Source organism: Rhineura floridana, chromosome 13, assembly GCF_030035675.1.
Source record: "Rhineura floridana isolate rRhiFlo1 chromosome 13, rRhiFlo1.hap2, whole genome shotgun sequence".
Classification (NCBI taxonomy): Eukaryota; Metazoa; Chordata; class Lepidosauria; order Squamata; family Rhineuridae; genus Rhineura; species Rhineura floridana.
In genome coordinates, this window is record NC_084492.1 from 22,716,095 (window position 1) to 22,733,499 (window position 17,405).

Sequence of the window (17,405 nt, forward strand, 5' to 3'; positions counted from 1 at the left end):
AGATATTGGTGTGACTTAAGCCCTGGGTATGTTGTGGAGAAATCCAGCTCTGGTATTTGAATATTTTGTCAGATCAAGCCTTTGCTTTAATTGAACGCAAAGGATTATGAGTTTAATCTGAAGCCAGAGTCACTTGCTAGCTATATTGATTGTCCATGGGAGACTTGTCTCTAGGGCACAGTGGGGCACAGCCCTGCCAGTATTTTTTTCTGCACCCCAAAATCTAAAGCTGTAGCCCAGCAGTTTGGTCCTGCGTTCCCCACGGTCATGTTCATAATTTCCGTATTGTTTGGGAGTTGTAGTCCAAAACATCTCGACGGCACCAAGTTAGGAAAGCTTGCTCCAGAGACTGTCAAAGATCTTTTCCCCATCATCTGCTACCTGATGCTTTTAACTGGGGATTCCAGGAATTTCTGCATGCAAAGCATGTTTCTGCTGGCAAAGCCTGTTCTTGGCCACTGAGTTATGGTCCCTCATTTGCAGCTGAGCAATTCTGGATGCAGCAAGCCCTTACAACCAGCCTCCGTTCCCATGATGTGGCTCTTTCCAGTTCTAAAACCTTCCGCCCACCACATTGAGTCTTATCTGTGATCCTGCTTCTGGATTGTTCATCTGTCAGTTGGTCGAACCTCCCTTTTATAATGTGTCTTAGGCTGTGTCCACACTTCACAATTAAGGCATGTTTAAATGCACATGGTTTCCCCCAGAGAAACACAGAAACTGTAGTTTACCTCTTAGAGAGCTACAATTCCCAGAACTTTTTGTTTGTGTAAGTCATGTGCTTTAATGTGCTTTGAATGTATGGTGTGTGTACACGACCTTACACACTGAGGGAAGGGGCTGTTCTTGGGTTTTATTGACCCGTAAGCTCTTCCGGGAGCCTTTCCAACTGAAGAGCGGAGTAAAAATGCTTTATATAAACTTGTAATCACATTTCTTCTTTTTCCCCGTTTATAATTCTGGCATGTTGCTCACTTCCAGTGCAAGTGAATATACATGAGAAAAGTTGGGAAAACAAGGCTGTCTGTCTGCTGTCTTAGGGTTTCATGCATACAGGAGATTTAGATAGGGCATCTCTTACTGCAGGCAGTCAGATTATAAACATCTTTGATAAACTACTTGCATTTGAGCACCAAAGCTGTTTAGACCTGCTGGCTGTTTTTCCCTCCTCCTTACAAACATTTAATTTCTGCAGAAGTCGTCAGCTTTTCCTCCCCTTTCCCCCAGATCTAACTGCATTTCAGCACAAATCTGTTAATCTGGTGACAGATGTAAATAGTAGAACCTATGGGTAAAGACTGCCTCACTCCTAAAGCTTGTTTGTAACATTTCAAATTAGAGGACAAGCAAATTGTGACACCGATATAATATTGGCCTCACTTGAAATGACTAATAAATAGTCAAAATGCAGTTTATCCTGGTTTCTCTTATTCCATTAACTATCCTCGACCTCAGATCTTCCCTATAAAATGGAAATGGACTGCCTTCAAGTCGATCCTGACTTATGGGTGACCCATGAATAGGGTGTTCATGGTAAGGGGTATTCAGAGGGTGTTTACCATTGTCTTCCTCTGAGGCTGAGAGGCAGTGACGGCCCAAGGTCACCCAGTGAGCTCCATGGCTGTGTGGGGATTCGAACCCTGGTCTCCCAGGTCATAGTCCAACACTCTCACCCTATAATGCTTGTTTAGTGGTTTGTCGCTTCTTCAGGGTCTCTTTAAAGTACAGGTGGAAAGATCTGTCAGGTTTGGCTCTCTCAGTTTCTCATTTTTTCAACCTGAAATTCAGTTCTCCACATTTTCGCAGGAATTTGTGATTTAAAAAAAAAAATCTTTGTGAAAATTCTTCAGCATTTTAGTGTGAAATTCTCTTAATAAACGAATTTTTGTTGGCAGTTTAGATTAATGTACACAGTTTTTGCAAGCCATTTCTCACCATATAATGCATTTTTGAGTGTTATTTTCACTTATATAGTCATTTTTATGCACACTTTCCTCTAACATATGCATTTTTGTAAACACTGGTTGGCAAACTGCACCGCAACATTCAAATATGTGCCAGTTTCAAAGGTTGGCTGTGTTGCTGTTCTCCTATTGGTTTGGAAAGTGCAGACTCTGCTTAAATGCTAAATGAATCAAAATTCTCGCCCATCCCTACTTTAAAGTGTGTTTATTCTCTATTTATTTAGAGCAGTGTTTCCCAAACTTTTTTTATTTTTTTGTTGCTGGACTACAACTCCTATCAGCCCCAGCCAGCATGGCCAATGGTCAGGAATTATGGGAACTGTAGTCCAGCAACAAAAAAATAAAAAAAGTTTGGGAAACACTGATTTAGAGTATTTGTACTGTAGTCTTGTGCCAAAAAGCCATTCTGGGTGCCTTACATGCAATCCATGAAAGCAAGACAGCCCCTGCCTGCAGGCTTACTATCTAAAAAACCAGCATGACACACAAGGGAAAAGGGACAGGGAGGGAAGGGGGAGGGAAAGCAAACTCAGGCACCAATTTTCTTATAATGACCAGTTGACATGGAAATAGTTATGGGGTAGGAGGTGCCTGATGGAGCTTTTCTTTTGCAGAGCTGATGGAATGAGCCTTGCTTTGCATCTCGCTCGCCGAGGCAACTTAATGGAATGGATTTGTTCTGAGGATCTGTAGATTCTGTAGCAAAAGCAAACCAAATTGTCAAGCTCTTCAGATTTCTTCTTTCCCAACTTGCTTTGAAAGGGGTAAAGATTTTTTTTTGAAGGCACAGGACAGATGGGAAAGGCACAGGACCACTGCCCAAACATTTTAATGATTTGGCTGTTGCAGTCCTTGGGCTAATTCCCTATCTTAAATTTGGGGAGCAATTGAAATTGTGTGAGTAGACTCATTTGAGGTGAGGGCTTTTGTTGTGCAAATGGATTTGTCCAGCTTACCAGCTGGTGGCACTCTGCAGGATATTGGATGGCACAGACATACCAGAGCTTTCCAAACTGGGGTATCTCATGCAACATTCATATTTGCATCCTCCCTTGAAGATGTTTGGCAAACATTTGGGTTTTGGCAATCCTTGAAACAACTTTGAAACTTTTGGAAGCTGTTCCAGATATGTAACCGTGTTAGTCTGTTGCAGCAAAAATGAGCCTTAAGCTTTCAGATCTATGACATTGACTCTAGTCCACAAAAGTTTATACCACAGTAAATTTGTCAGATTTTAAGGTTCTGCAAGTCCACATCCTGTTTTGTTTGCTTGCTGTCCTTGCCTGCCCACCTACTACTTTCCCTTGCCATTGCTATGCCCATTATCATTCCCCGCTACCACTGATTGCTGTATTTTCTTCCCTTCCTTATATCCTCTATATAGAGCAGGGATGGGGGAGAAATTCGATTCAGTTCACATTTCAAGCCAAATCTATCAAATTCATACTTTCGAAAGCAATGTGAGACCCGAAACACAGCCATCCTTAGAAATTTGCACTTACCTGAATTTTGCACTGAAGCTCTGCAACAAAGCAATGTTTACAAAGCTGCATGTATTAGGGGGGAAATGAATATATTGGTGAAAATAACCTACAAAAATGCATTGTATTAGGACAACTGCTTGCAAAAATGTGACATCAGTCAAATCTGCATACAAAAATATCTTTATTAGTCAAAATTTGCACTAAAATGTTGAAGAATTTTCATTAGGATTTTTAAAAAATGGCTGCAGAATCACAAATTGCTGCAAAATTGTGAAGAACCAAATTTAAGATTAGAATAATTAGAAACTGGGAGAACCAAAATAGACAGATCATTCAATTTCTAATATAGACACATCTTAGTACCCCTGGAAAGCTTAACCATAGAGTTAACCATCACAGGCCATCTAGTCCAAGCCATGCTGATCCTTGATAGATGACTGATCAACGTCTGCTTAAGAACCTCTAATGGAATAGAATAATGGCGGCTGCGGGGGGAATCCCCTCCCTTCTTTGCAAAGACAAGCTAGCCTTCCGCAGCTGAGCAGATGGGAGAAGGCACCATGCCTAACCCTTCACTTCTTTTTCCACCATTGCAGCTACTGGAAGCAAAGAAAGCCATTGTGGTTTAGCTTGTTCTCTTCAGTTTACATTAATTAAAGCTCATTGAATTATCAGGAACTCATCTATCAAGGAACCGCTGCTTAACTGTCATGGAACCCCCTCCCATCGAACTTTACAGAAGATCCTGGGGTGTGTTCTAGGATGCACCTCTAGTTCATGTAGGTTTATGGCCAAGTTGGTTGAACCTCATCACTGTCTTATGTGAACTGAAGGGTTGTTCTAAAAACCATCTGAGGTCTTCTGTATGCATTCAGGAATAAATGTGCTGTTGCATGTGCAGAGGTGGGCTGGTTGTTGCTAAATTATCACTACCATTTCAATTGGAGTCAGGGAGCAGAGGCAAAGAAGAGTCCTGTTTGATCAGATCAGATTGTCTATGCAGTCTAGTTTACCATTTCTCATTGTGGGAAATCAGACAATACTTAACTGCAATTTTACAACAGGACACTCTGGGGGAGAGGGCAGAGCACAGTGGTAGAGCGCATGCTTTGCACCCGGAAGGTTTCAGGTTCAAGCCCCAGTATCTCCATTTCAAGGGATCAGGTAGGAGGTCTTGGGCCTGAGACGCTGGAAAAGTGCTTCCAGTTGGAGTAAACAATTTTGGAATAAATGGGCAAATAGTGTGATCTAAGGCACCTTTCTGTGTTTTTCAGTGAGGATCATCTGCACTATGCATATCACAGCACTTTAAACAGTCATGGTTTTCCCCAAAGAATACTGAGAACTGCAGTTTTGACACGTGTGTGTGTGTGAGTGTGAGCGCCATGATTGTTTAAAGTGGTGTGATACTGCTTTAAATGTAAGGTGCAGATGTGACCTGAGTTGCTTCTCTGAACGGAGCCTCCTCAAGAAGATAAGCTGAGCTTCTCATCTGATTCACTGAATGCTCCCTGAAGCTTGAAAACTTCTGGCACTGCAAGTTGCCCCTAAATTGTGAGACGTTTGGGATTCAAGGTTTTACTGTCTAGCAGTATTTTTCCATTTGCTTTTAACTTCTTAGTTTATTTTTAAGCACTTCAGATTTTAAAAGCAAGATGAGAGAGTAAAGGGCATGGGCATGACAAAGTGAGATTGTTTTACCTACGACAAGTAAGGGAAGCTGTCTGGGAAAAGAGCACAGCTGCCTTTATTTCTTTAGAAGGCTTTATGTTTTATGAATGAGCGCAGTATAGTACTTGAGAGCAAAATGCAATCGCTGTCAGCCTGGATTTTTAGGATTGACAAGTATACATTGTTTTACTTTTAAGGTTTTGGAGCAATCACTGGTAATGCTCTGTCAGCTTTCCCATTCATTACATTAATGCTGTGCGGGAAAACTTCCTAGTGGATTGGTCTCTTTCTTAGGCAAGCAAAGATTTCCTGTAGATACTCACCCGTCCCTACCCCACCCTCACTCAATCCCATGTATCACACTTTTTTTAGTCACTTATCATTTGCCTGGACATGTAAGCACTTTTCTCATATTATTTTGCTCTGGCCTTCAGAACCTAGTAAAAAAAATTATGGCCTCACTTGTTCTGCTATACTTTTTTCTCTCTCTCTCCCCTTTTCAGAGCTGTGGAAAAGTTATAGGAATAGCATTACTAGCAAGGGTATCTGGCCCCCAAGAGTTTTTTTTGTGGGCCCCAAGGCTTTCCACATTTCCCCAATTTTTGTGTTTTCATAGGGCTCCTACTGTGATGCCAAAAGGTTTTTTTTTTTGTGCCTCCTCCAAATTTGTACACTTAAAAAAAAAAAGACAACTCTTGTGGGTCTCCTGTGATTCTAAAAGTTTTGTAACTCCTCTCCAATTTGTCCTTTTAATTTTTTAAAAATAATTGGCAATATGCACTTTTACACTTTGGTCATGCCTCTTTGACATGTGGTCCCTGGCAAGCTGACCATGGGTCAGTGTGGCTTGACCCTGTTGGAGCTTGGAATATATATATTGCTGCTTGTGAAGACATGTTCACTCTAGTAAAATGTTCTGTATTGTCAGTTTTTTCCCCCACTGAAATCAGTGAGATTGTCATTTCCCCTCATTTATAATGATGCACAGAAGCTTATGTTTATAATGACTTGAGTATTCCTGATTTATAAAAGGAATATTTATTAAGAGAAGAAGGCTTAACTGGTACACGACTAATGAAATCAGAAGTCTGAAAACATGTTGGATTTTGTAGACTGACAGCATCTACTGTATGTTTGGGAAAATTGTTTTGTCTGTTCGCTATGCATTTAGATACCTCTTAAGATATTGTAACAAAATCTTGGGTGATGGTTTTTGAGATCAAGGAGGCAGTTCATCTCTTGTGTGTTTGGATGCAGTTGGTGCCATTTTGAATCAAGATGACAGTCTGAACCTTTCAAAGCTGCGCTGAATTTAACCAAATTTTGCATGATAATTCCTGAGATCAAGAAGTATTGTTTGTTTGTTTATTTATTTCTTAAATTTGTATCCAGCCCTTCCTCCCAAAAGGAAAGAAGGGTAGCAAACAAGTGACAAAACACTAAAAACATCTGTAAATCATCTTAGGGTTTTGTCTGTTTGGATGCAGTTGGGTGCCATTGAATCAGGATGGTGGACTGAATCTTTCAAAATTGCCCTGATTTTAACCACTGATTTCAAAACTGCACTGATTTTTTGGCTTCTTAGAATTCCTGAGTAATACTGGGTTCAAGGCTGCTGGTAGTTTATTACTCTGAAGACATACTCACTCAAGTACAATATTCTGTATTGTCAATTCCCTCCCCAATAAAATCAGTGAGACTGTCATATCCTCCTAATTTATATTGATGCACAGAAGCTTGTATTTGTCATGACGTGAGTATTCCAGATTTATAAAAGAAAATCTTTTTATGAAGCATTCATAGCTTTTTTTTCCCCAGGAGAACGAGGTTAAGCTGGTACAAGACTAATGAAATTGGGAGTCTGAAAATATGTTGGATTTTGAAGACAGACTACATCTTTAATAATTTGACAGTGCAATGGCATGTCTAGAGGCAAATTCTAAACTATGGGCCTGTTGAAACAGCAACTAACCCATTAAAGATTCCCCCCTTCTAGGATGGGTTTAATCAGTGATATGCTTGGAATACTTATTGCTAATCTGAGTTTTTGTTTTTGTTAAAAAATCGTTGATTTGGCAAGTTTTGAATAAGTTCCCTTTGTCTTGGATGCAAAACAGCCTAACCCCTTGGTAACGAACAAACCTCTGCAGCTTATTTTCCTCCCTTTTTTCTTGGCTGATCCCAAGATACTGTGCTAAATAGAGAAAGGATTGGCATAATGAACTTCAGCAGCAGGGGGAGTATTCCTGCTAGAGGGAGAGGGTCTCCACCTCCACTGCTGATGCTTTCTGTTCTTGATGCTTTTCCCTGAGCTCTGTGCAGATGTTAAGTCTGTATGCCCAGGGCGAGTCAGGATTGTGCCAGTTCATTCTATCCACAATGCAGTGTTTGGATTTCACATTTGCATCCAGTCCTCTTGAGTGCCCTTGGATTAGACTGTGAAAGACCAGCCTAAATCATGTTTGCATATTTACAGTATAATATCAGGTCTCCTGCTCCCATGGTGCATTCACTATAGCTGTCCAATCTTCCTGCTTTTTAAAGTTTGATAGAAATATCTGTTGGCTATAGGTACATTCTTAAACTGGAAGGGTTTTTTTGGCCTATTAGTGAATTCCTCTGCTTTTTAATCCGGGAGGTAAGAAATGGGATCCTGTGCAAGTATGCTGAGAATGGATCAATCATTTGCATGCTTATTGAGTTCAGTGGGTTTACTCCCATGCAGTCATGCTTAGGATAGATGAAACTATTTTTTAGCTATTAGTGAATTTTCTAGGTGCATGAGAGTCTCTTGCACAACCTGGACTGTGTAGCTATATGAATATCCAGCACTGCAGCAAATTAGCTTGGGCATGAAATATCAGCTGTCATCAATAATTATAGACCTTCAAGCCAGAGTAATAAATCAAAACATGCATTCTTTGTGCTAGTCTCTCAGATTTATAACAAGCATGCTGTTTGTTGCAAAGAAAAAGTGGGGGGAAAGATGATAAATCTCTGTCCTTTGGCAACGGAAATTAAAGGTCAAACTCCTGTTTTTAAATATGTCAGTTTCACTCTTTCTCTCAAGTTTTCTGTCAAGAAAACTTAACCATGGTCCTGAAGATCTTTCAGACTAGGAATAAAAAATGATACCTTAGACTCAAGGCTAAAACCACCCTCTTCTTGATATAATACTTTGCTATCATAATACTGAAGGATGTGTATTGTAGTTCAAGGTTCAAATTTAGTCTCATCTGTTTGATAAAGTTCCTCCCTCAGTGTGAAGGGATGATCATTTTGCTCCAGTGATGACATCTTTAAAAGCTACCTGAAAACAATAAATAAATTCCAATTTATTTTGACTTCTGATCTTCCCCAGCTGGGTAGCCAAGAGGGAGCTCTCTCTCTCTCTCTCTCTCTCTCTCTCTCTCTCTGAATAAAATCGAGAGTTTAGCATTTAAAAACATCAACTGGATAAAATTTGATATTAACTTCTTGAAACACTTTGAACCCACAGATAAATGGACTATAGTGTTATGAGCATGGGGGGGGGGGCTGGAATGGATGATTTCTGTGGGTCACCTTTCCAGCCTCTGATTTGGAATCCTATGCCTGGGAGGCTGGCTCTGCTAGCCAGATGAATCTCGTTTGTTAATCAAATAGAGTGGCCAGGTAGTTAATGGGCCTGTTTAATTGCCCTGGCAACTGGTGAAAGGGCTAGGAAGATCCTTTTGTCATTTTAAACTCTACTGGAGGAGAGTCTCTCCCCCCCACTCCTGGGCGGACAGAAGTGTGTTTGTAGTTAGTAGTGTGTGTTCGGCACAGAACTAGGGCGGCAGGCATGCGGAGAGGCTGGCTCCCTGCATCGTGGCGATAGGATGCCCCTGCACCTAGATGGAAAAACTGGATATTAGACTGCTGATGCCTTGAACCACTCCATCCTAAGCTCAGGTTGGAATGTGTGTAAATAAATAAACCATATTTCATAAAGACACCACAGTCTCCGCCGACCTTCTTCCCAAAGGAAACCAAACCCTGGATGGGCTCAGGGACCCCCTGAAATCTCACCGCTCGGAGATTGGGGGAGGCGCGCAACAATATTGATATGCGTGGATGAATCTAAATATGCAATTGTGTGATTATTAACATGTAGCAAACGTCATCTCTGAAAAACAGGAGAGACCACAAGAATGCCTTCATGGCTTGCACACATGAAGCAGGGTGTAGGTATGTGTCCCCAGTAAGTCACTGGTCCCAGCAGTCCATGACACTGCTGAATCTCCTTTACTCCTCTCTGCTGCTTGACTGGTCTGCCTTGGAAATGGAAGGGGATTGTGGAGCCAACGGTGTGATCTCCATTTTTGATGTCACTCATTACTACTCTTTCTTTGTCTGTCCTCTCCATTGGAGGCTCAGAGGGTGGCAACATGAGAATGGGCCTTGTAAGTGGTGGTCCCTGGGCTATGAAATGCTCTCCCCAGGGAGGCACACCTGGCGCCTTCTCTATCCATCTTTAGGCACCAGGCAAATGCCTTCCTTTTCACTCAGGCTTTTGGTATAGTGTCTCAGTCCTTTTTGTTTGGGTTTCAAATTTTGTATATTGTATGTTTTAAAAATGTGTTGTAAATTGCCTAGACACCACTGGGTATGAGGCAAAAAACAAATCTAACATCAGCATCACCATCATCATAATCATCAACAACAGCAATAATAATATTGTTATTATTGGAGCACCAGCACTGTACAGAGGAGACGAGAAGAGCCAGTCAGTGTAGGTTCCCCTTCCCCACTACATTATAGTCTATTTTTGGTACACTTTCACACACCATCTATTTGATACTTATTGCAGGGAACCAGAGCTTGGAAAAGTTACTTTTTTAAACTACAACTCCCATCAGCCCCAGCCAGCATGGCCACTGGATTGGGATGATGGGAGTTGTAGTTCCAACAAGTAACTTTTCTAAGCTCTGCATGGAACCCTAGTACGGGTCAGTCTTATGGTTGCAACTCTCTTCTTCGCTACTCCCATAAGTGCCCTTTTTGAAGATCATCATGGTTTCTGCATATGCAACATGTGTGCAGAAAGAAGGTCCTCAAGATTCCTGCCACTCCCTTCCTCCACCCCCACCCCCACCCCCAAGAAAAGAGATGCAGCTCTGGAGGAAGGCCAGAGGTCACAGCAATAGTGATGATACAAGCAGGGGAGAAGGATGTTACCACTTTTGCTTCTGGATTTTTACCAAAGTTTATCCCAAGTCTTGTGGGAATTGAGCAAGACCCGTGCCTGGTGCTTGCTTTGGGACTGCAGCTGGGGCATGTTTTCTTCCTTTCATCTTTGGACACCTCTCTGAGGAAAGGAAGATAATTCTTACAATAAGTAAATTGGTTTGTTTTGGAAATTGATTTGCCCGTTTGTTCCAAGTCAGCATGCCATTCTGAACCCCTATAACTGTTGGGCTGGCCGGAGTTGCGGACAGAGAAGATGTCCAGCAGAATTATCTTGCAGGGTTGATTATTTGAGCCCATATTAAATTAACCAACACGGATAAACACCATTTGAAACAGCTGCTGGGACTTCTGAATGTAAAAAGGCCTATTCCTATTAAGTGTGACTTGGAAATTCAACAACAACACTTTATTCGCTTTTAGCCATGGGCCATAGCATACATGTTTCCATAAAATAGATAAAATAGAGATAAACCATACAATGTAGTACACAATTTTGTTGGCTTCCCTATGAGATAAAACGATTTAAAATTCAATGCAATTAGGTTTTGCAATATTGAATTCTAATATGCTTTGCAGCAAGAGCAAAATTGGCTACAGCCATAGTGATTACTCCATAGTTATCTGACAACAAGTCAGCTATTAAAACATCAGAGGAAAGCCCAGCTCTAGAGTTAATAAAGGGAGATAAAAACTTGTGTCTGGGAGCATTATATAGAGGACATTTTAAGATATAGTGGGCTAGATCCTCGGTCTCCTTATTACCACAAATACAGTAACGTTCAGTTCTTGGAATCCCATTATATCTACCCTCCAAAAAAGCTGTTTTCATAGTCTGGAATCTGATTTCAGTGTAAACTTTCCGTATCTTCGGGTTAGTGAGTATAGTAAAATAAGAGGCAATTAACGTGATTTGATTTAAAAGATGGAAACCATCTCGAGAAAGGAGATGTCACTATATAGAGCCTATCCTGGACCTCATGGAAATTAAAGATCCAGTTTCTCAAGTCCTTTGGAGAAAGGGTTAGAAGATTACTGGGGGAGAGGTTATAAAAATTAATTAGCGTTAGTGTGGTATGGGCCCAGCCTCCAGATTGTATTTGTTCTTGCCAGCAAGATTTTACAATTGAAAATTCATCAAGATGGATAATTTTCCTCCAAAACCTTAATATCGCGCAATCTATTTTCGCTGCCAATGTGGAGAGTCCCGTCTCGGCTCTTACATGAGCAGAAGGCGTTCCTCGGGGAAGGCCCAGAATCTGTTTTAAAAATAAATTTTGGATGGGTTCTAAAGTTGGCTTAAGAGCATAACCCCAAATTTCTGCCCCGTATAACAATTTAGGAAGGGCTTTAGCGATAAAGATTTTTATCATCGGGGGGATTAACTGTCCACCTCGGGTGAAGAAAAACTTTTTTAATTGGCCTGTTATTCTGGCACTAGCTAATTTGATAACCTCTGCCTGGGGTTTCCATGAAAGGTTATTATTAAGTATTATGCCAAGGTATTTGAAAGATTGGACCTGCTCTATAGGGATGCCATTGAAGGACCATTTGTTTTTGGACTTCCTGTTCTTCCCGCAAATCATAATTTTAGATTTTGGGGTGTTTATCTGTAGGCTGTTATTCCGGCAGTATTCCTCTAGGCAAGCTAGCATTCTATTTAAACCGATCTTATTTAGGGAGAATAGAGCCAGATCGTCTGCGTATAGCAACGCAGATATTTTTTTATTGCCAATTGATGGAGGGAAGAACTTCAATGAAGATAGCGTTGGAATTATATCATTGATGAAATAATTGAAAAGAAAAGGTGCCAAAATGCATCCTTGTTTCACTCCTCTCAAGGATGGAATTTCACGTGATAGAGCTCCGTTTCTACCCAAACATACTCTTAAATAATTAGAGTGATGAAGGGACCTAATTAACCAAACCAATCGTTTGTCTATATTCGATTGCCCCAATTTATGCCACAGCAACTCTCTATCCACTGAGTCGAATGCCGCGGCGAAATCTATGAACGCTATATAAAGGGATGAATATTTCCCTTTGAGGGCTTTAGATATTAGGTGCTGTAGAATATAGACTTGATCTATTGCGGACCTATCTTTTCTGAATCCCGCCTGCTCCTGGTGGATGATCGAGAACTTGGTGTCCCACTCTACCAGTTTATTCAGAAGGAGACGTCCATATAATTTAGCTGTAACGTCAAGGAGGCTAATGGGCCTATAGTTTCGGGGGTCTGATGGATCCCCCTTTTTATAAATGGGTACTATAATACTAGTGCACCAGCCCCGGGGGAAGTTTCCTGTATTATTAATGTATGTAAATAAATTTGCTAACAGAGGGATCCACCAAGAGGATTCCGTTAGAAAAATCTCAGGCGGTAACATGTCTTCCCCAGGGGCTTTATTTAGGTGGAGAGTTGAAATTAAATCCCTTATCTCGGTATAGGTGACTGGTGGCCACGGCGGCAAGTCCAGGCTCGCATCTGGAGGGCGGGGCTGGGTTAGTGTTATAGGGGCAAGAAGGAAATTCCTTGGAAAACTTGGAAATTCCTTAGCATACTGTCTTGCCCTCCCACACATGCATTATACATTATTGTCCATGTCAGTCTCTTCATTGCTTTCTCAGTCCTCTGGCAAGCCCTTGTCGGTTTTTACTTCACCAGACACTGTGAGATTTGTTTCCACACTTGTCTGGTCATATTTGTAGGCCTTGGCGCAAAAATGTCCAGCCCTGTCTAATCTCCCTGCTGCAGTTCATAACCAGAACAAGCCAAAAACATTGCTGCAACAGTTCATGGGGAGCAGGGCTAAATTAACAAATGGCTGTCATATACTGCAGTGCTGGGGGCCAGCCAAATGATGAGCCTGCTGTATTTTACATATTTATGTACATATTTTACGCCCTGCTTTTCCCGTTGCAGCTGATGCATCAAAGAGAATTTTTAAGCAATACAGTGTGCATATGTAACACCATCTCTTTCATGGAAAAATGTCCCACATCTGCAAACGTATGAAGTGTTTTCATATCCTACACCCATCCAGCTTGGCCTTCTTAAAAAAAATTTGCTCCCTTCCTTGTTGTTACATGGCAAGTCTGCGTTTAAGGGAAATTTAAAGTACTAGCTTGTACAATGGTGGTGGTTAGAAGATTAAACTAGAACTGGGAAAACCTAAAGGTGCTTCAGGGATATCATAGCACCACAAGAAGATTACATGGTTTACGAGATAAAGTGTATGTGACAAAGATATATTTATTGTGCTCCATCTACTTGGTTGTTCAGTTAATGGGGTGTTCTTTTAAGTGCACTGAGAGTGCTATTTCTGTGAGGCATGTTTGTAATCACATGCCATTAGTCTAGAAGGCAGCAACAATTGTACCCCAGATTTTGAACATTTTCTGCAATGACAGACGTTAAATGTTCTGAGAAATAATTCAAGATGGCAGCAGATGCAGAGGCCGTTTTAGCAATCCTGTGTTAAACTGGAGGGTTGCTTTAAACGTTACAGCTCCCTTGTAGAGGGCAGTGAATGACCCTTCTACATGGCAGCAAGCCACACATCAGCCATAATCGTTCAAAGCTCCTTTATTATGTGCGTCCACCCACCCCTTTGTGGCTGTCGCACTAGCATAGAGGTGCCACAGAGGTTAAAGTGAGCTGGAAAAGCATCACCACTCCTGGCATTCTTAAAGACTCTTGACTGACTTCTGATGCCAGCTAAAAGAAAACTTTCAGATTAGTGTTTCTCATGTTTTCATAGATATTATATATATTTGATTTATATATCGTCTTTCCTTTGAGGAGCTCAAGGAATTGTATGTGGGCTCTTCCTCCAGTGTTTATTCTCACAACACACCTGTGAGGTAGGTTCGGCTGTGAGAAAGTGGCTGGCCCAAGGTCCCCCAGGGAGCTTCATGGCTAAGGGGGGATTTGAATCTGCGTTGTCTTGGTCATAGTGTGACACTCTAACACTACACTACACTGGCTCACACTTGGGCCTAGTTCTCTCTGAGATGGTAAAACTATTTCTGGGCTAGATCACTTCAGGTTAAAGGTGGGTGTTTGTGTGATTGAATTCTCTGCCATGCAACCCCCCCCCCAAAAGTAGCATATTGGGGTGGGGGAGGAGTACTAGTCTAGTCCCCTTGACATGCTAGATTTCTGTGTGCAGGGATCTTTTAAAAAAAATTAATGGAAGTATTCCATCACATGTATCTTCAGCTGCAGTATGAAGTCAGGCTGAATGGCAGCATGTCTATTGCACTGATTCAGGATCCACCACACTGATGTCTGACTGCTCTCACCCATCCCAGGATAAGTGAACTACACTGACCATAGTTCAGCTGTTGGCCAGCATTTTGCTGTGGCCACAATGCCCTGGATATGGCATCAGGCTGGAACGCACTGAGTGATGCATAAATGGCAGTCAGCAGTGAGGACTGACTGCCATGTTTTAGTGGAGGTCACCATTTGGTTTTTCCCATAATGACCTGGGCCAATGCAACATATTCTAGGATCTTGTGGGGAAAACAAAATGGCAGATGCTGGGAGGATGCTGCCCAGAAAAGCACAGCTGCTCCCCCACCCACGTCTGAGAGGACCTGCCAAAGGCAATTTGGTGAGAGCCCTCCCAGTCCTGGAGTTGGCCCTATATGAAGTGGTGCAAGTCAAGCACAGCTTTATCAACTGAAGGAGAACCAAGACACAGTTACTGTATATGTGTAAACCAAAATAGTAAGAGTTGGTGGCTGAAATTCTCTCCAGATCCTCGTTTGTTATATATAGAGGTGATTAATATCTCAGTATGCCTACAGTGAAATAATAACCTCTGATTTTTTTTAAAAAAAAAACAATAGCCAAGCTGCTCTTGTGGCCTTGAATAGACTATTCCTTCTAAGAGTTCCATCTCTTTTTCCTCTTAACCAACAGGAAAGAATTGGTATCTGGTGCATTTAGAACTTACAGTGACAGATGTAAACGACAATGCCCCTGAATGGATCATGGAGCCTTTCCCCTACTTAGCCACTGTTTCTCCTGAAGCCACAGCAGGTACTAACGTGTACAAGCTCTTGGCCAAGGATCAAGATGAAGAAGAAAATGGAGCCATTGAGTATTTCCTTGTAGAAGGTAAATACAGCTCTTAAAAGCACAGGAATGTATATATATTTCTTTCTACGCATGTTTGTTTGTTTCCCCCCTCCTGTCTTACTTGGTACTTGGTTGGGGTTTTTGTATTTATTTTTAACACATCATTCTGAACAAAATTCAGCCACATTAACTATTACTCAGTGGTAGGGATGAGCAAGAAATTTGATTCAGTTTGCCTTTCAAACTAAATCTATTGAATTGCACTTTCCGAAACAGTAAGAGAACCAAAACACAGCCATCCTTTGAAATTTGCACTTATCTGAATTTTGCGATGCAGTTTGCTAACTGAACGGTGCTTTCAAAAATACATATGTAAGGGGAAAGTGTGCCCAAGAATGAATACATGAGTGAAAATAATATACACAAATTCATTATATGATGATAAATTGCTTGCAAAAATGTGTACATTAGTCAAAACTGACTACAAAAATCTCTTAATTAGAAGTTCACACACTAAAATGCTGGAGAGTTTTCATGAGGATTTTTTTTAAAAAACACTGAATTTAAGACTGGAAAAATGAGAAAATGAGAGAATTGAAATGGACATCTTTCCATCATGAGGAGGACCATAGGCTGGGGTAGAAGATATGCCATGCATGCAAAAGGCCATAGGTTAAACCCATGGCACCTCTGGTTGAAAGCATCTCACTGAATACCACCCTGAGTTTGAAAACACAAATAGGGCTTACGCTAAATAAGATCTAGTTAGGGAGTTCAAAAATGGTTCTGTTGACCAGAAGCCCTGTGTTTGTGTTTGCTTCTTTGTAGGTGGAGACGATAGATTTGAAGTTGAAAAAGACACTGGTTGGATTAAAACAACAGGGTTGCCCCTGGTAAAGAAGTGGGAGTATTCACTGACTGTGCTTGCAGCTGACAAACCTGGTCGCCAAGGATCCCCTGCCTGTGTTTCTGTGGTTGCTGGGCATCGAGCACCACAATTTGCCAACACATCATATGCTGTTTACATTTCTGAAAATACGCCACTGGGAGAATCGTGAGTACCAACAGTGTGATGGTATGTGTTATTGTGGGTTCTAGCCAGTGTTAATTCTACTCAGAGTAGACCCATTGAAATGAATGGGCATGACTAGTTTAGGTTTGGTAATTTCATTGGATCTATTCTGAGTACAACTTAGTTGAATCCCACCCAATGTTAATTCTGCTCAGAGCAGACCCACTGAAATTAATGAACCTAACTTAGTCATGTCTATTAACTTCGGTGGGTCTACTCTGAGTAGAAGGCATGTTGAAAACTAATGTGTACCTTTAAGATGAATGGAAACTGAAGAGCAGATCTGTTTGGTTAGCTTTTTCAGTTAGAGAAAAAGGTTAAGTTCAGCTGTACAAATATATGTGCTCTTTATTAATAAAATACATGTTCTAAATTACTATATTGAATTTGGGAACCTCTTATACAAGATAACACAAGCAGGAGGTCAAATTGTTTAATTGAAAAGTTAAATACTAAACCAGAAGCCCCAAGGGGCTGAAAATAATCTAATACAGTTCCAATTTCAGATACTGGCAGAATTTGGGCTATTATAGCAGGAACCGAGCTATGGTTAAGGAACAGATTAAGACATTCATAACAGGAGGAAGAACATACACAACGGCCTGGTGTTGGCACCCTGAGGCAGCTGCTGGGTCCTAGAGCCATGACAGGTACCACTCACGCTGATGCCCACCCTTGATCCCTCGTGCTCGTCGGCTGAGTCTATGAGCTGCCATTTTAGTTTCCCACAATGATGCTTGTCAGGGGCATTGTGGGAAATAAAATGGAAGTTCCCAGCTTCCTGGCAATAATTGAAATGGGGCCACCACTGTCTAGCAAGAAGATAGGACCTACCGACATGAGGGTGCCCACCAGAGAGCGTTCAAAACTACAGATGCTGCAGGTTCATTTTGGAGAGGGAAAAAGAAGCCAGAATG

The 17,405-nt window shown here is 41.4% G+C and overlaps 1 protein-coding gene across 1 annotated transcript in view; it reads left to right on the plus strand.

The window, feature by feature from the left end:
* The window catches only part of LOC133369393 (neural-cadherin-like), a 103,522-nt gene that overhangs the window by 12,863 nt on the left and 73,254 nt on the right, over positions 1–17,405 (plus strand). Inside the window, exons 2-3 of the mRNA XM_061594667.1 lie at positions 15,258–15,455; positions 16,245–16,470. Coding sequence (XP_061450651.1) covers positions 15,258–15,455; positions 16,245–16,470 — 424 coding nt within the window. The remainder of the gene's footprint in view (positions 1–15,257; positions 15,456–16,244; positions 16,471–17,405) is intronic.